Source organism: Macrosteles quadrilineatus, unplaced genomic scaffold (genome assembly GCF_028750875.1).
Source record: "Macrosteles quadrilineatus isolate MER2022 unplaced genomic scaffold, UCM_ALF_1.0 Scaffold_47__1_contigs__length_942521, whole genome shotgun sequence".
In the NCBI taxonomy this organism is placed as follows: Eukaryota; Metazoa; Arthropoda; class Insecta; order Hemiptera; family Cicadellidae; genus Macrosteles; species Macrosteles quadrilineatus.
The window spans coordinates 499,089-519,521 of NW_026542640.1; the positions used below are offsets into that span (position 1 = coordinate 499,089).

At 38.3% G+C, this 20,433-nt stretch overlaps 1 protein-coding gene across 2 annotated transcripts in view; it reads right to left on the reverse strand.

Annotated features, from left to right (window-relative positions):
- The window catches only part of LOC129005962 (protein Hook homolog 3-like), a 100,024-nt gene that overhangs the window by 18,091 nt on the left and 61,500 nt on the right, over positions 1 to 20,433 (reverse strand). For both annotated transcript variants that reach the window (XM_054435039.1, XM_054435038.1), the window contains exons 9-11: positions 8,410 to 8,574; positions 6,811 to 6,944; positions 1,687 to 1,818 (exon numbers count right to left, since the gene is read on the reverse strand). In XM_054435039.1, the coding sequence (XP_054291014.1) occupies positions 1,687 to 1,818; positions 6,811 to 6,944; positions 8,410 to 8,574 (431 nt within the window). The remainder of the gene's footprint in view (positions 1 to 1,686; positions 1,819 to 6,810; positions 6,945 to 8,409; positions 8,575 to 20,433) is intronic.

Genomic DNA, 20,433 nt, shown 5'->3' on the forward strand with positions numbered 1-20,433 from the left:
CATTTGACTCGGGAATTTTTCGGGACGGGATTTGGTCCGATCGTCGGCGATTTTTCCGCTTCGCGAGTGCCGATAACGCCGTTATTGCGAGCGATAGGTCCGCGAACGCAGGAGACGAAGTCATTTCGACGATTATGCCGTGACCGCGGAGTCCTACCGACGACCGCGCCGTGACCGCGAGTCATACCGACGATCGCGCCGTGACCGTTGAGTCCTACCGACGATCGCGCCGTGACCGCGGAGTCCTACCGACGATCGCGCCGTGACCGCGAGTCATATCGACGATCGCGTCGTGACCGCGAGTCATACCGACGATAACCCCGTGACCGCGGAGTCATACCGACGATCGCGCCGTGACCGCAAGTCATACCGACGATCGCGCCGTGACCGCAAGTCATACCGACGATCGCGCCGTGACCGCGGAGTCCTACCGACGATCGCGCCGTGACCGCGGAGTCATACTGACGATCATGCCGTGATGGCGGAGTCATGCTGACGATCGAGCCGTGATCGCGAGTCATACCGACGATCATGCCGTGACCGCGAGTCATACCGACGATAACCCCGTGACCGCGGAGTCATACCGACGATCGCGCCGTGACCGCAAGTCATACCGACGATCGCGCCGTGACCGCGAGTCATACCGACGATCGCGCCGTGACCGTGGAATCATACCGACGATAACCCCGTGACCGCGAGTCATGACGACGATCGCGCCGTGACCGCGAGTCATGACGACGATAGCGCCGTGACCGCGAGTCATGACGACGATCGCGCCGTGACCGTGAGTCATGACGACGATCGCGCCGTGACCGCGAGTCATGCTGACGATCGCGCCGTGACCGCGAGTCATACCGACGATCGCGCCGTGACCGTGGAGTCATACCGACAATAACCCCGTGACCGTGGAGTCATACCGACGATCGCGCCGTGACCGCGAGTCATACCGACGATCGTGCCGTGACCGCGAGTCATGACGATGATCGCGCCGTGACCGTGGAGTCATACCGACGATAACCCCGTGACCGCGATGTCATACCGACGATCGCGCCGTGACCGCGAGTCATGACTACGATCGCGCCGTGACCGCGAGTCATACAGACGATCACCCCGTGACCCGCGAGTCACAAGTTTCTATAGGTACCTGTAAATTGTTACCCATTTTTTGGATTTTATAGATCAGTGCCACAAATGGTAAAAATTGATTTCTTATGTCTTTTTTGGTAACTGCAATACAGTACTTTCTTTTTATGCACAGAAAAAAATCCCGTCCCGTCCCGTCCCGAAAATCGGGAAGGAAATAAAAATCCCGTCCCGTCCCGTCCCGAACTAAAAATTCAATCCCGTCCATCCCTAGTTTTAAGTGTTATAAGACGTATATCTTTTTATTTACCTTCCGTAAATTTAATAACACATACAATGCTGATCAAGAAATTATTTAATTAAAAATAATAATAATAATGTTGCAAATCTCAATTGAGTGTTTATTCATGCACAACAATAAACAGTACCTAGTCTCATTACCACACCAGTGATCACCTACATGGATAATAATTAGGGCCTACCCCTATTCAGAGGTCTGCGGGCCGAAATTTATTTCTGGCCTGACCCGGCCTCTCAAGCCAACTGTTGGACAGACCCGCAAACCCCTACCCGTATTGTACACATATATCTTATTAATCTTACCTATTTTCTAGCCTTAGCTGATTAATTTGTTGTTGGGCGTCATCTAGTAAAGATTGGACCACTGACAACTTTTCATCTTCGGAGGTCTGCTGGCTTAAACGTAATTTATGTTCCAGCATCACAACTTTTTGTCTAAAAATAATCAAGTCAGTACAAAGACAGATTAGAAAAACAATAACCCCAAAAGATATAAAAATATTGTAACAGATATAAACAGTATAGATGCACAATATAATTCAAGAAAAAAGTCCTTTTTTTTAAGAGGTTGGCGGCCTCTTTTAACCTTGCATTTATCTGTCCACATAGACTAACCGCCCGTGTGTGGAACATTTACAGCAAAGCAAGGAGTGAGCCGGTACAGTACAAAGGTGAACTGTACTGATAAATTTTAGTAGCAGTGACCAGGATCCGAACCCACGACATCGCTGCCTTGGGCCCGAAGTCCGCGACGCTACCGACTGAGCCACCGGCTCACTAAATGGTAAATTTAGTAGATAACCTATTAACAATTTTTAAGGTTTAATTTGTATAAGAATCTTAACATTATTACATCCTTTGGACATATATTTTAATCCTGGCCATTTTACCTCTTTTGTTTTAAAACAACACTCTACACTGACTATTTCCAACAAAGACACATGAGGTTAACTTCAAAACTGATGAGTTTGATAAATCAGTATTAGAAAGATGACAAGTCGGTCTCAACACAAGCCATATTAATAGTTTAGTCATGGATTTTTATGTTAGCCCAGATTTCTTATCAAGATAGCAATTGTTTATTTGACTGATGATATATCAAGATTGATACCACTCTAAATAAACACTGATGACTCAAGAGAACAATAACCACAAATAAAAACTATCCTTAGACTAAACACTGTTGCATGTCTAAACTAATTAATTTTTAAATATATTTTTGTTAGGCCTAGTACAAAACAGTTAACATTTTTGAATTAGTAATCAGTGTACAGTGAACAATTAGCTGAATAGTTTGTCTATCATGTCTGAGATTTTGGCCAGATTACTCAGCACTGTCTTCAAACAACTATTATTCTCAACACGGCAGAAATACTGTTATAACATAGAGGCAAAGGGGCTATAAGTAATTAATCGAACATTAGTTCAGTGGTAGGGTCATGGCCAGATAAGCCAGACATAGCTGGTTAGAGACCAGACTGCAGTCAATGCTGGATTGCCTATGTGACTTATACCGGAACATGGTAGCTCAATGGTAGGGTCATGGCCAGATAAGCCAGACATAGCTGGTTAGAGACCAGACTGCAGTCAATGCTGGATTGCCTTTGTGACTTATACCGGAACATGGTAGCTCAGTGGTAGGGTCATGGCCAGATAAGCCAGGCATAGCTGGTTAGAGACCAGACTGCAGTCAACGCTGGATTGCTTATGAGACATATATACCGGAACAAGGTAGCTCAGTGGTAGCAGTGGTGTTGCTTGGCTAAATTCCAGGGGGGGAGAAGCCTCAAATTTCCCAACTGCTTAACATAGATTTCCCAACTATTTTTTTTTAGAAATCAATTTCTGTACTATTTTTAAAAATCTACAAATTATTATACTACACAGCAGTCACACTCAATTCAGTATTTATAAACTTGCATTAACAAAACATAGCTAGTTTTACATATATACAAAATTACTCAATTTCTAAAACTTCTACCAATTCATAATGAAATTTTATGACTTCAAAAAACTTGAACAAGTAATGTTTCAAATCAAAAAAAAAACGTTACAAACCATTGTGGTAGCAGACGCAGCAGTGTAAAATTTTAGGGATATAAAATAAGCCTAGTACAAATTAGTATAGAAAAAATATTTTATTACAAAATAATGAAATTAAAATACTTTTAAAAGTTAAAATCAACGTTTTAACTTTCATAAAACTTACAACTAGGGTAGGCCTAAACAAGTTTGTAATGATGAAATATTAATATCAGTGCTGTGAATAATATTATTCTAGTCTAGAAAAGAATAAACCTAAAATAAGACTCGTATAAAATAAAAACGTTCAACTTGGTTGTTGATAAACTTATACATACAATAAAAATGTTAACCTTCATCTTCAAAAACTAGAACTTAGACAAAAATCAAACGAGTGAAAGTCAAAAATCAAATTTTAGGTTATGTTTTATCCACGTAGATCTGTTTCAGAGTGATTAGTTGATTCATTTTTGTAAATCCTTATAGGAATGATAAATAACTTGTGTAGATTTTTTAAATATATTCAGAGAATAAATATTTCATTTAGGTTATTAAAAAATAAGAGTTTTAAAGGTAATAGCGATACACAAAACCTATCTTTAATGTTATTTTAATCTGCTTATTAGCAAGTACTCCGGTTAGTTAGTCTGATCCAAATACCACAAAAAAAGGTATAAAATATATTTCATGTGAGTGACGTGAAAAATATTTTTGAATTTCTTGTAAACACTAACAAACAACATAATTGAACAGAAGAGCTACATCGCTTGCACTTTCAAAATTCAAACTCGCAGTCTCGCAGACGAATCATTCAGAATCATCAACACAGGACAGGATCAAGGTAGCCAACATACGTCCACAATAATAAGGAACAAAATTTCTCGTAAACGAAATTCCAACAAGCTATAACGCTAATTGATTATTGATTTCTTAAAATAAGGCGTGTTTAGCCATGGTTTAGCTTTGTTTAATCGAAGTTAAATGAAATCAAAGAAGTGTCAAGTTTATTTGTCCAAGTCAAAGACATTTTCATCTTTGATGGATTTTCGCCAATATTTAAATTTTGTTTAGTTTAAATATATATTTTTCTTGTATCTGACTTCCCAACTGTCCCAACTCGTGGCAAAGAAATTCCCAACTTTTCTCTTTCCCAGATTCTAGGGGGGGGAGGCTCCCCCCCCTACCCCCCCTTAAGACGACGCCCCTGAGTGGTAGGGTCATGGCCAGATAAGCCAGACATAGCTGGTTAGAGACCAGACTGCAGTCAATGCTGGATTGCTTATGTGACTTATACCGGAACATGGTAGCTCAATGGTAGGGTCATGGCCAGATAAGCCAGACATAGCTGGTTAGAGACCAGACTGCAGTCAATGCTGGATTGCCTATGTGACTTATACCAGAACATGGTAGCTCAGTGGTAGGGTCTTGGACTGATAAGCCAGACATAGCTGGTTAGATACCAGACTTCAGTCAACGCTGGATTGCCTTTGTGACTTATACCGGAACATGGTAGCTCAGTGGTAGGGTCATGGCCAGATAAGCCAGACATAGCTGGTTAGATACCAGACTTCAGTCAACGCTGGATTGCCTTTGTGACTTATACCGGAACATGGTAGCTCAGTGGTAGGGTCATGGCCAGATAAGCCAGACATAGCTGGTTAGAGACCAGACTGCAGTCAATGCTGGATTGCGTATGTGACTTATACCGGAACATGGTAGCTCAATGGTAGGGTCATGGCCAGATAAGCCAGACATAGCTGGTTAGAGACCAGACTGCAGTCAACGCTGGATTGCCTTTGTGACTTATACCGGAACATGGTAGCTCAGTGGTAGGGTCATGGCCAGATAAGCCAGACATAGCTGGCTAGAGACCAGACTGCAGTCAATGCTGGATTGCCTTTGTGACTTATACCGGAACATGGTAGCTCAGTGGTAGGGTCATGGCCAGATAAGCCAGACATAGCTGGCTAGAGACCAGACTGCAGTCAATGCTGGATTGCCTTTGTGACTTATACCGGAACATGGTAGCTCAGTGGTAGGGTCATGGCCAGATAAGCCAGACATAGCTGGTTAGAGACCAGACTGCAGTCAACGCTGGATTGCCTTTGTGACTTATACCGGAACATGGTAGCTCAGTGGTAGGGTCATGGCCAGATAAGCCAGACATAGCTGGCTAGAGACCAGACTGCAGTCAATGCTGGATTGCCTTTGTGACTTATACCGGAACATGGTAGCTCAGTGGTAGGGTCATGGCCAGATAAGCCAGACATAGCTGGTTAGAGACCAGACTGCAGTCAACGCTGGATTGCCTTTGTGACTTATACCGGAACATGGTAGCTCAGTGGTAGGGTCATGGCCAGATAAGCCAGACATAGCTGGCTAGAGACCAGACTGCAGTCAATGCTGGATTGCCTTTGTGACTTATACCGGAACATGGTAGCTCAGTGGTAGGGTCATGGCCAGATAAGCCAGACATAGCTGGCTAGAGACCAGACTGCAGTCAATGCTGGATTGCCTTTGTGACTTATACCGGAACATGGTAGCTCAGTGGTAGGGTCATGGCCAGATAAGCCAGACATAGCTGGCTAGAGACCAGACTGCAGTCAATGCTGGATTGCCTTTGTGACTTATACCGGAACATGGTAGCTCAGTGGTAGGGTCATGGCCAGATAAGCCAGACATAGCTGGTTAGAGACCAGACTGCAGTCAACGCTGGATTGCCTTTGTGACTTATACCGGAACATGGTAGCTCAGTGGTAGGGTCATGGCCAGATAAGCCAGACATAGCTGGTTAGAGACCAGACTGCAGTCAATGCTGGATTGCGTATGTGACTTATACCGGAACATGGTAGCTCAATGGTAGGGTCATGGCCAGATAAGCCAGACATAGCTGGTTAGAGACTAGACTTTAGTCAATGCTGGATTGCCTATGCGACTTATACCGGAACGGTACTTTACTGTCTTTGGATCACCATCCACTGTCCAGACCAGCAGTCCATGGTGATAAACAGTTGTTTTTTTGTTGTTTTTTTTTAACATAATTTTTTTTTTTATGGCTGGATGATTGATTTTTAAATACAATTGATTTTTAATGATTTAAAATCCATGATTTTAGCCCCTGAGCTGTAATTTAACAAAAATGGAGGCTTTACCTTCCTCAATCGGCTCAGTAGTTGTAACTGTTATTTTTGTTTTTCAAAATTATGATGCCATCATCAGAAACATGTATCTCAGCTTTTTAACTTAGCTGATTGCTCAAAATCAAAATCTCTGCCAAAAGTGCTATGAAGGTTTCAGTGGAAAAAATGCCAAAATCACAAGACCGGTGCCAGAGTACGGTACTGAATGTGCCGGATTAGTAGGATTTTAATATAATATAGTCAATTTTCTAATAGTTTGACTTACTTAAGCTCAGCCTGTGAGATGATGTTGTCTTGTAACTGATTCACTGACGCAGCATTGTCATTTCGTTGCTGCAGTTGACAACAACGTAACTCTTCATTTGTCTCTTTTAGAAGGTCTCGTTCACTCATTAGGCTCTGCAAAAAAATAAAAATTAAAATTAAAAAGCTTATGATGGGTTTTTATATTTATAATTTCAGGAAAAAATTTTAAATTGCATTCATATGACAACACTTTTTTCTTGGCATGATTATGTTCATTTCCTAATGATGTTAGAAGCCTCTTTTAATCTTGCATTGTAAGGGGTGAGTCTGAAAAGTGCAAATAATCTGTGCTTATAAAATTAAGTTGCGGGCACCAGGAAGCGAACACACAAAGTAGTCCGTTTCCCTACCAACTGAGCCAATGACTCACCAAACCATGAAGTGCTTGTTTTCTAGCTTTATTGTTCTATATAGACCAATCACTTAAATACAGGGTGTCCCACGAGAGGTGTCTCAAATTGATTACCGAAAAACGGCTTAACATACAAGGATGAAATAAAATTATTTCCCACTAAATCAACCCCAAAGAATAACTTAAAAATATTTTAAACGTTTTTTTCCGATACAGGGTGTGCCAAAAACTGTGGGTCACTAGTTAAAATCTCGGAATTTTCAAATGTTATACATCATTTTAAAGGTAATTAATAGAAAAACATTTTGGTGAAAACATAAATTAATAATCTTTTTTTGTTTCAAAATGGCGGCAGTTTTTTTGGAAAAAATCAATATTTTTTTTAATACTCAAAATTTTTTTTCTGAAATGGGGCCATTAGTGTTAATCTCAAATAACATGCATTTGATAAAGGAAAATTAGGATTTTTGTTATTTACACAAAAACTAAAAGAGATACGAAGTAAGTGTAAATTACAAAGTTGTTCAAAATTTAAAAAAAAAACCTATAAAATGATGTGCCTTTTGACATATGTTTTTTTTTTTTATTTTGAACAATGAGCATTTGCAAATTTTCAAAAATATTTATTTTTTTAATTTTTGTCGTTTCAAAAAAACTTTTACTTGTAGCATATCAGAGTAAAGCTAATTTCATAACAAGTAAAAAAATTCAACCGGAGAAGGGCTAACTAAGTACATTGGTATAAAAAACCCATAATATTAAAAAAATATAGATATTTTTTTTAACTGCCGCCATTTTGAAATGGAAAAAGAAAATTAATTTCTGTTTTCGCCAAAATGCTTTTCTATTAAATACCTTTAAAATGATGTATAACACAGCATATGTTTGCATTGTAAAATTCCGAGATTCGAACTAGTGACCCTCAGTTTTTGGCACACTCTGTAACGTAAAAAAGTTTAAAATATTTTTACGTTATTCCTTGGGGTCGATTTAGTGGAAAATAATTTTATTTCATCCTTGTAGGTTCAGCCGTTTTTCCGTAACCAATTTGAGACACCTCTCGTGGGACACCCTGTATAGTGTAGTGTAATTGTATACAAACTTGCCAAATTGCTAACACTGTTTGGATTTCATCACGACTACTACAAACACTCGGATACTACGTACAGTTTAGTTACAAATTGAAATTGCAGAATATTATCTCACCTCTTTTTCTCTTGTGACGGCTTTTAGTTGCTCATTTGTCTTTTTGTAGTCAAATTCACATTTGTCTGCTCGTTTAGTTTCTTCGTTGTATTTGCTATGAAGTTCTGCTATTTGCTTTTTGTACACTTCCACCTGAGTTTTCCAGGCAGCTGACTTTTTCAATTCCTGTCAAATGTGGATAATCTTATCAATGATGTGCATTACAAATTTTATTGCATCTAGGTCTAGGTTTAATTGGTTGTGGGTGATTTTCGGTTAGAAATAGATTAAATTACCACCCACATATATTTTAGCCTAAGCCAAATTAATGACCATTTCCTTTGTCTTAGGTTTATGTTGCTACAGGTATTATTGCAGCTAAACTTGTTTCACTAATAAATTATGAAACATATATTTAAAAATTCTATGGCTTTAACATAAAAAAACCATAAAAAATATGTATTATTTATTCTTCTACACTTAGTATAACTGTTTGGGCCATCCTTATTTCCCTCCAATCTCCTTACTCTGGTGGAAAGTGAGTGAACTAAGTAATGCAGTGTTTTGTGTTTGATTGGTGCTGAACTCTGGTGGGCAAAGCCTGAACTTTGGTGGAGTGGGTGATCTTATCTACTTTCTCTCTTCTGGAAAAGTTTTCAGACAAGCAACATGTCTAGGGTTTTGTTTGGTGCAGTGTTAAAGTTTCTAAGTATTGGTTTAAAGTAAATGTAAATATGTAGTGCTTCAAGTAATTATTTTCTTTAATAACTTCCTATAAAGATGTAAAGATCTTCGAAAGTGGGTAAGATCACTCCAACATCATAAGTGAACATTATTAGCATCAGTAACTTCAACAGACATTATGTGGCCACTTCCCTTCCTTCCTCCAAGTCCATTTAACCACTTTTAAGTATTGGGGAAATAAATGCATCTGGCCAGATTTAAACTAATAAAGCTAAATAAAGTTAAATATTACTGTAAGATAAAAGGTACACTTAATTTCTAGGTAAAAGTAAACTACAATTCATGTTAACTGTGATGAGTGAAAGCCTTAATAAACCAATTGTTTCAAATGTATGTATTGTTCTTCATGTCTAGCCCCAAATAAGTCACCAAAGCAAGTCAGATAATACAGTCCACTTAAGTGTATGTTTAAAATAAAGTCAGTTAAAGTCAAACACGGGCATTGGTCCGAACATTTGGTCCTGTCGGAGCCAGGATAAGTTATATTAATAAATAAATAAGTTTGGTGACTTTAAAGGGTTTATTTATTTGTACAAAATTCAATAGTGTCTTTCATGTCTGGGAGAGATAAGCTTATCAAGCTATTGTTCATTCAAGGTTGCTAATGCTCATGCATTTCCCTGTAAATTTCTCTTTTAATTTTCATGAAAAGAAAAGAAGAATTAATATATAAATAAATTGTTATTTGTAAATAAATCAACTTATTTAAGTGGTTTTGTCTTTCAAACTATAAAATTATTGATTTATAGATTTAATTAAGATGGGTACTAAAGAGGAGTTAGAAAGTAAGGCTTGTGTTGAGAAGCGTGAGAGATTATTTCGTAAACTACAAACTACTTATGATTTAATTAAGAAGTTACCAGAAAATGAAAATGTATTTATTGCGAGAGCACAAAAGGTTGAAAGTGATTATACGTTATTCAATGAAATTCAAGATAAGTTAGCAAGATTAAATTTAACAATAGAGTCTGCAGTGACCATTGAAAGTACCTCTGATGCATATGAGGATTTGTATTATAACGTTGTTGCTCAAAGTCAGTTGATTCTAGATAATCGAAAAAAAGATGTTGTACTTCCTATTACTCATGATGTAAAACAACTGAGGCCAAAATTACCCCCAATTGACATTCCAAAGTTCAAAGGTGATTTGGAAAAGTTCCCAGCTTTTAGGTCTTTATTTGATACACTTGTGCATGAAACCGAGTTAGCTCCTATACAAAAGTTTTCTTTTTTGAAATCATATTTAGAGGTACCTGCTCTATCAGTTATTGATCACTTTGATTTTAATGAGGAGAATTATCAAGCAGCATATGATAAGCTAGTAGAAAGGTATACAGATAAGAGGTTAGTGGGTACACACTATCTGAATAAACTACTTCAGTTTAAACCATTCATGAATGGTTCTTCTAACAACTTAAGACAGTTTATAGATGTATTTTGCGTTCAGTATGAATCCCTGAAAGCTTTGAAAATTCCTGATTTAGCTGATTTCGTTGTATTCAATTTAGCCATGAATGTTCTTGATCCTGACACTAAGCGTTTATTCGAAGATAAGAATTCTCATAAGGATTTCCTACTTTTAAGGACTCATCATTGTTTGTATATGAGCAGTATAAAGTTGCCTCCTTGGTGCAGGCCCCCAATGTAAGTAAGCCAAATACAAACCCCAACTACTCTCCCCAAAGTGGAAAATCCAATAAAAGTATCAAACAAAGTTCAACTACTAAGTCTTTTATGTCTAACGCTCAAGAACCAAAAGGTAGCACACCTCAAACCAAAGGGGTAGAAATGTACAATGATAAGGTTAAGTGTCCATTGTGTAAAAATCAGGATACACATAAAGTAAGTTCCTGTGAAAGGTTCATTGCAATGTCTCCTACACAAAGACTCGAGACAGCAAATAATTTGAAGCTGTGTTATGCTTGTTTAGGGCCACACCCACGTGCTAACTGTAGAAGTAAGTTCAGTTGTCGAACATGTAAAAACAAAAACTATCACTCCTTGTTGCACCGTGACACACCACAAATACCACAATGTAGCACTGAAACCAGTAAAACCCTCCCTACTCAAGTTCCTGGAAGGAACGAGCCATCCACTAATGCATTAAATTGTCATGTGAAATCACAAGCACACAAACAAAGTACAACTGGGTTGTTAGGTACAGTCCAAGCTCGAGTTATGTCCTCTACAGGTGACTGGGTGAAATGTCGTATGGTTGTTGATCCTGCCAGTGAGTCATCATTTATTACAGAGTCCCTAGCACAAACTTTACGATTACCCCGCAAAAGGTACTCAGTTGATGTGGTAGGTGTTGGATCATCTTCATTCTCTAATAATCGGGGTTGTGTATCTTGCTCCATTGTTCCGCTCCATAGGGAAGACCCCATTCTGTCAGTAGAAGCTATAGTTTTGCCAACTATATCATCTAACATGCCAAAAACCAAGCTAGACCCAAGTATACACAACAGGTTTGGTAATATACAACTAGCTGATCCCGAATTCGATAAACCTGGATCGATTGATGTCCTCTTAGGTGTTCAACATTACTCCGACATACTCTCCGAGAGTTTGGTGCATATCAAAGGTTCTCCAGCAGCTTTAGATACCATTTTTGGATTTATAATTTTTGGTAAAATTCCCATTGTTCAAAACTCTTCTGTCGCTCAAACCATGTTTACCCAAACACCATCCCTTGATGATATGTTAAGAAGATTTTGGGAGTCTGAAGAACCCACTCATGTAGTTCCCACAGATGATAATGATGTTTTCTGTGAAAAGGTTTTCAGAGAAACCACCACTCGTGATAGTAATGGGAGATATCAAGTTTCTCTTCCATTCAAGGGAGCTGTACCTCCAGATGATTTAGGATCCACAAGACAGGTAGCTCATAAACGCCTTCTTAGCTTAGAAAGAAGAATGGCAAAATTTCCTGATTTCCAAAACCAGTACAATGCTAATTTAGAAGACTATGTAACACAAGGGCATATGCGTCCTGCCACTACAAGAGTAGATTATCTATTAACTCATCATGCTGTTGTCAAGGAAAGTACAACTACACAAGTGCGAGTGGTCTTCAATGCTAGTGAAAAAAGTAATACGGGCAAATCATTAAATGATTTTCTATTATCAGGTCCTAAATTACAATCTGATATATCTCAGATCTTGTTATATTTTCGAATGAACCCCATAGCTCTAATAGGTGATATCAAACAGATGTACAGATGTATAGGTCTTAATCCTAATGACACTAAGTACACACATTTATTGTGGCGAAATGATTCTAGTCAACCTATTACAGAATGGGAACTTACAACTCTGCCTTTTGGATTAACCTGTAGTCCTTTTCTAGCTCAACGAACAATAAAACAGTTAATTGCGGATGAAGGGGACAGCTACCCAGTTGCCTCAAAGGCCCTCACGTCCAACATGTATATTGATGACATGGTATGTGCAGTTAATACAGAACAGGAAGCTGTTCAGTTGTACCATGAAGTAACTAATTTGCTAAGTAAAGGAGGATTTTCACTCAGAAAGTATGCTAGTAACAGTCCAAATGTGTTATCACACATTCCTGATGAAGAACAAAATGTTTTTGTATCCTTTGAATCATCCCATTGCATTAAACTTTTAGGTTTTCTATGGGACCCTACATCCGATGTATTTTGTTACAAGTTGTCCAATGAAAATCCAGTAACTACGAAAAGAGGTGTGTTGTCACAAGTCGCGCGCATTTATGACATAAATGGTTATCTCACTCCTGTTACGTTTTGGATAAAGTATTTCATTCAAAGGCTTTGGCTTGCTGGCATTGATTGGGACGAAAATCTCCCTGCTCCCTTGGCTCAGTTATGGCTGGAATTTTTTTCTCAGCTGGAGGAAATAGAAAAGATCCGAATACCCAGGTATATAAGTTTCAGGGACCCAGACCAAATCTCGGTGATAGGCTTCTGTGATGCAAGTGAAAAGGGTTACGGAGCATGTGTTTACCTTAGGGTAAAGTCTTCTGACAATCAAGTAAATGTTAACCTACTCAAATCTAAAAGTAAGGTTGTTCCACTCAAACCGGTGACAATTCCTCGGTTGGAATTAAATGGTGCTTTGCTTCTGTCCAGGCTAATAAGGTCATTGAATGACTTTCTATCCAATTTGCCCACTTATGATACCATATGTTATACTGATAGCAGTACGGTTCTGTCATGGTTACATACACCACCCCATCAACTTAAAACCTATGTATGTAACAGAGTTGTTGAAATTCTAGAAGTTTTACCTCCTTCTATGTGGAAACATGTTCCTGGAAAAACCAATCCAGCTGATGCTGCTTCAAGAGGGTTACTACCTACCCAGTTAGTTGATCATAACCTTTGGTGGCATGGACCAAACTTCCTAAAGTTTGATATTAGTCAGTGGCCTCGTAGTGATTATCAATGTGTTAATCCCATTCCAGAAACAAAAAGGGAATAAAGTAGTTTCGTCACTCAGGAGATCCCCGATAAAAATAATGATTGTATTATAGAATCATTATTGCAATCATGTTCTTCGCTGACAAAGGTCCAACATGTTTTAGGTTATGTTATGCGATTTGTGTCTAATGTTAAAGCAAGTGTAAATAAAAGAAGGTTTGGAGAGCTCACTCATTTAGAACTAAGCAATTCTTTAAAGGTACTTATTAGATTCACACAAGGCAAATACTACTCCTCAGAAATTAACAGTATTAAGAGTAATAAACCTATTAAAGGATATGTACAACATTTGACTCCTTTTGAATGTAAAGAGGGTTTGCTAATGGTGGGGGGTCGCCTAGCTCAAGCTCCTGTCTCAAGTGCCAGGAAACATCCTTATTTGATTCACAGAAAGAGTAGATTAGCGGAGTTGATTTGCTTATACTATCATAAGTTGACCTTACATGGAGGAGCACAATTAATGCAATCGCTTATTCAAAGAAAGTTTTGGATTCCTGGAATACGTTATCTTTTAAGAAGTATTGTATTTAAGTGTATGAATTGTTATAGGTTTAGAGCTAAACCGTTAGAACCACTCATGTCAGATGTTCCTAGCTGTAGATTTAAGATGACAAGAGCTTTTGTCAACACTGGTGTAGATTTAGCGGGTCCTTTTGTGTGTAAAGAGAGTAGAAGGAGAAATGCTAAAACCTATAAATGTTGGGTAGTTATGTTTGTCTATGTACTCGAGCTGTTTATATAGATATAGTCAGTGATCTCTCTACTGCAGCCTTTTTGTCATCCTTGGACAGATGTATTTCAAGGAGAGGGGTGCCAGCTACTATGTATAGTGATTTAGGTACAAACTTTGTGGGTGCAGCCAGAGAACTGAAAGAACTTAGAGATGTATTACTACAGGGTAATGACCAAATCAAGTCCTACTGTGAAGAGCGTCACATCAATTGGCAGTTCAACCCTCCATCAGCTCCAAATTTTGGTGGTTCCTGGGAAGCCGCAGTAAAATCAATGAAACATCACCTCAAACGAGTAATCGGAGATCGTCCCTTAACATTTGAAGAATATTCAACTCTATTAGCGAAAATAGAAGCTATCATGAATTCCCGTCCTTTGTGTCCAGTGTCATCCAGCCCTTCCGATGGGTTTGATTATTTGACTCCAGGACATTTTCTTGTGGGTGCTCCTCTACTCTTAAGTCGCCCTGAAGAGGATCTGTCAAATCAACCCATAGACTTTCGATCGAGATGGCAGCTTATCTCCCGAAGTGTTCAGGATTTTTGGCAGAGATGGTCTCGAGAATACATTCACACCCTCATGCATCGCCCGAAGTGGGATACTACCATTCCAAACCTCACTCCAGGGAAGATGATACTTCTTCCAGCCAAGAACCTTCCTCCAACATCATGGTCCATTGGCCGAGTCCTCGAAGTGTATCCTGGCACAGATGGAACCGTTTGGGTGGCGCAGATAAAGACTGCTAGTGGAACCTTCACTCGTCCTGTGAATAAACTATGTCTATTGCCTTTTCAAGATTAAGCTTCAATGTTTTTATGTGTTTGTTTTAAAATATTCATTTTGGGTGGGGGGATGTTTGGGCCATCCTTATTTCCCTCCAATCTCCTTACTCTGGTGGAAAGTGAGTGAACTAAGTAATGCAGTGTTTTGTGTTTGATTGGTGCTGAACTCTGGTGGGCAAAGCCTGAACTTTGGTGGAGTGGGTGATCTTATCTACTTTCTCTCTTCTGGAAAAGTTTTCAGACAAGCAACATGTCTAGGGTTTTGTTTGGTGCAGTGTTAAAGTTTCTAAGTATTGGTTTAAAGTAAATGTAAATATGTAGTGCTTCAAGTAATTATTTTCTTTAATAACTTCCTATAAAGATGTAAAGATCTTCGAAAGTGGGTAAGATCACTCCAACATCATAAGTGAACATTATTAGCATCAGTAACTTCAACAGACATTATGTGGCCACTTCCCTTCCTTCCTCCAAGTCCATTTAACCACTTTTAAGTATTGGGGAAATAAATGCATCTGGCCAGATTTAAACTAATAAAGCTAAATAAAGTTAAATATTACTGTAAGATAAAAGGTACACTTAATTTCTAGGTAAAAGTAAACTACAATTCATGTTAACTGTGATGAGTGAAAGCCTTAATAAACCAATTGTTTCAAATGTATGTATTGTTCTTCATGTCTAGCCCCAAATAAGTCACCAAAGCAAGTCAGATAATACAGTCCACTTAAGTGTATGTTTAAAATAAAGTCAGTTAAAGTCAAACACGGGCATTGGTCCGAACAATAACTATGTAGTGATTTATTAATCATACATTTTTTCCTACCACTGCAACATTTCCACACTTGTTTAAACAGTACGCGAAATAGCTCATTCCCACTTTATTAATTGTTGCTCACGTTCAGCTTGTGACGCAAAATTCTAGGGGGGAATAATCTAGTATTCACCTAATTCAGGCTAGGCCTACCCCTAGAACCAGCCACACTCAAATTTCTTCCCCGGAGTGCTCAGAAGGAGCCGAGAAAAATCCAGGGGTCGATACGAAGTTGTCACGGCTTTAACTGATCAATTTATAAACATTTTATCGAAGGCTCAGAGCTCTAGAAGCGCTCAGAAATCCTGCAGACGCTCAATTGGAGCTATATCATCACCGCCTTCGTTGACGTGTTGTGGAGAATTTTGCATAGCTTTTAGGTTGACTCTGTAGGACTGACGAGTATTCAATCTTACCCAATCTGATATAAATACTTGTATTAAACCTTAAACTATTTGGCTAAAGATGTTAGAAAATAGAATATAATGTAAAAATCAATTCCTACAGCTTCGTCGGAGCCTAATTAATATAACTAAACGGAGGATTGATCGTGAGATGATTTAAGATAAATTTAATATTAATTTTCGTAGCTGATTGTTTTTCAACTCAGCTTACTCCCAGTCTTGATTCTTTCACCCGCCAAAGACGGGGTTTAGAACTCGGTCGATAAGTCTCAAGATACTAAACGACAAATTAACTAAAATAAACGTACGTAATAATTATTCGTTAAACGAACAGAACAAATGTAATTTCTTAGCTAATTGATAATTGATTCAAAACAAACCGAAAAATAGCCAACGCTAGTCACTGGCTGGCAGGAACTGGCGGGTCTGGAATCAAGTCGGCGAAATTTTAAGTTATTAAATTTAGAGGTTTAAAAATCTAGTTAACGAATAATTTAGTCTCCCAGCAAAATCCTTCATTCCAGTCCGGTCGAGGCTTATGCGCTCAAGCGGCGAACCTAAGTACTACTGATCAAATATTCAAATATAGTACAGCTGATCAAATATTCAACTGTTGAGCCGGTCTAGTTTCGTCTGTCGTCTGTCAACAAACAAACACCAGTTTGGGGTTATGTGGTTGTCGTCGTTAAATACTTGTAAAATCGCTCGGTTTAACTTTATTTGGTAAAATGCAGTGCTATTAACGATAAATACGTTGTGTGAGTGTGTGTATGTACTTCATTGTGATTATAAATAGGCTTACGTTCTTTGGCCCATAGCCCAAGCTATGGCCAACACATAGGCCTCGGAGTAGGCTATTGTGGATAAAAATCAGGTAAGTTCCGGTGTTCATTTATTTGCAGTACGTTTTTACCCCCTTAAAATTTGGTACTTTACAAGCTAATTTCACTGTTCTGGCATTTCTAAAAAAACATAATATCCGGTAAGCAAATAACATAGCCTGAAAACCCTGAGAAGTCTTTCTCAACTAGAAACTGACCTGGAACAGGCACCTTAACTATGTCCTTTCAAAAGGCACAGGATCCTTCGGAGCCTGTAGTAAAACATTTGGCAAGAAATGGGGCTTGAGCCCCAGTCTAATGTACTGGACCTTGGATATCATAACCAAGCCAATGGTAACATATGCAGCCTTGGTGTTGAATGAATGAATGAATGAATGAATGAATGAATGAATGAATGAATGAATGAATTATGAATTTATTCCACCACATATATAAAAATTACACAACCAAATGTACAAAAGAAAAAAGGGCTTTATGCAAAACTAAACTAACTAACTATAACTAATTAACTATATACATGCGTAAAAGGTTGTTCCTATCTAATTAGTTCTGGAATTAGCAGACATAGGCTGTGCCTGTGCGTCTGCTAAGTTGCTATAAAGATTATGAAGTTAAAGTTAAAGTGGTGCAATTTAGTTTTATTATTTTGTATGAGTGAAAAATAAAATTAAATGAAAAGTAAAATTAAATGAAAAATTAAATGAATTTCAGCAGTTAAGTAATACTGACTGAGTTATGTAATAAGTGACAGAACTCTACACGAAAAGAACATGCAATAATAAAAGAACATGCAATAAATATCAATATAAGCGTCGGAGAGAGAGCGGCTAGGGTGTGCTGTCAATGTCGAGGTCAAAGTCAAGTCAATGGTCAAGTCAAGTCAATGGTCAAGTCAAAGGTCGCGGGCCGATCCCGTCGCGCCGGTAAGATGAAGTAATAATAAGATCAGCTTCGTCCGTATTTAAATTAAGTAGCCATTCTTTAACAAGACGTTTAAAAGAGACAATAGATGTGGCGTCAAATAAATTTAATTCAGAATAGTATTTACAAAAATTTCGAAACACTATGTGAGATACACTATGTGTTGTATACCTGAAGTGTAGTAATGTGGACTTGAGATGAGTATCTTGTGTTATGAGAATGTGAGGTTTCATTAAATATTCTAGCGCAATTCTTGAAAATGTTAATTAGTAAACATTTGATATATAGTTTGCGAACTGTAAGAATTGATGTTTCCTTAAATAGGGCGTCAGACGGAAATCGTTTAGATTTACCAAAACCAATCTTTAAAAGTGACCTATGAGCAATATTTAGAGGTTCGAGCAAACTTTTAAAACATCCTCCCCAGGCTATAATCCCAAATGAGAGCAAAGATTGGACGTAAGCAAAGTAGGCAATTTTAATTTCTTTTAAGGTTAGAATTCCATTCATTTGTCTAAAGGCAAACATGTATTTCCTGACCTTACTCCTAACACTTTGAATATGTTCAGCCCACTTCAGCCGACGGTCGAAAATTACACCCAAGTATTTATATGAAGCTACCTCTTCAATAGCTTCGCAATTACAAGACAAGTTAAGGAAATCACTACAAGAATGAATTGTTAGGTTTTGTAAATTATAATCTGTGGTTTTACTAATAGAAATAGGCATAAATTTTGTTTTTGATATGTTTAGGGAAAGAATATTTTGGTCTAACCATTTTTTTATAACCATTAGATCATGTTGCGCTTTTTCTCGCACCTCGGGCCACGACTTCCCCTCCAGGAAAATTAGTGTATCGTCAGCAAACAAAAATAACTTTCCAAAAATATTAATTCTCGATATATTATTAATATATATTAAGAAAAGAATAGGCCCTAAATTACTTCCCTGGACCACCCCATAATCGACAGGCATAGGATCACTGTCTGTACCACAAATTGTAACAAATTGAGCTCTGTTTGAAAGATAACTCTTGAACCATTCCAAAGCACTGCCGCAAACTCCAATTGTTTTTAACTTGTTGAGAAGTTTTAAACGATCTACAGAATCAAATGCTTTTTTAAGGTCAAGAAATATTAGTATAGAACGTTTTTTGTTGGAAATGGTATCGTACAACTCTTTGTTTACATCAAAAAGAATATCTGAAATATTTTTGTCGTGACGGAAACCGTATTGATGCTCACTGAGAATGTTATTAGAATGAAGGTAAGCAACCAACTGATCTTTGACAGCCTTTTCAATTATCTTAGTAAAAATACTCAACAATGAGATTGGGCGAAAATTGTTTATATTGGTGATTTCGTTGGATTTATATAATGGAAAGACTTTAGCCAATTTGTAACAATCAGGAAAAGTTCCTGAAGTTATGCTTAAATTAACAATGTGTAAAAGTGGGAAACAGAGGATATGAAAGTTTGCTTTAAGGACATCGGCCGATATACCATCGTAACCAGGCGCGGAACCCCCCCGCAGGCCGCAGACGTAGCGTTGTAAGTCATGTGCAGTGATCGGTTGAAGCGTAAACGTCGTGTCGAGTTGATAGTCACAGTCATCAACCAAAAGGGCCCCACTTGGGTCTAGTTTACTGGCCAGTGAGCTACCGACGTTAGAGAAAAAAATATTGAAATCATCTGCGACTTGTTTATACAATGTTGTAGATAACTGAGTGTTTGATGTAAATTTATCTATTGGAAACGAATCTTTTTTATTTATTCTGCCGGCCAGTTCATTGACTAATCTCCAAAACAGCTTAGGGTTATTAGAGGCTTCGTTTAATTTTTGCCGGTAATAATTTTGTTTAGTTTGCTTCAGTTGTTCACTAAGGTTTTGTTTAAATTCTTTATAAAAATTGATAAGCTCAACATTAAAGGGTTGTTTTTGCTTGTTGAGGCCAAAGACAGAGCAAACAGTATCAGGAAGAAAACTGCAACAGCTGTAAAGACTAGCATGCAATGGGGTTTGTCGGGCCATGCAAACTTGCCCTATAGCAGTACTTGAAGCAATTCTGGACATACTTCTGCTGGGGTAGGAATTCAGAAAACGTGCTTGCTAGTGGGGCGGCAAACTGGGCACGGCCCAACAAGGAAACATCTAAGAACTATTGGGCGATCACAGACAGACCAATGCATATTCTGTGAAAATGAGGGAAAATGAATTTTCTCAAAACACTCAACACTCATGTAAGTGCAAACCAACATGGCGGACACCCATCATGTAGTGTGAAAGTTTTCCCTCTTTTAAGTGAAGTTTATGTGGTAAAACCAACAAAATACCTACTAAACTGCACAC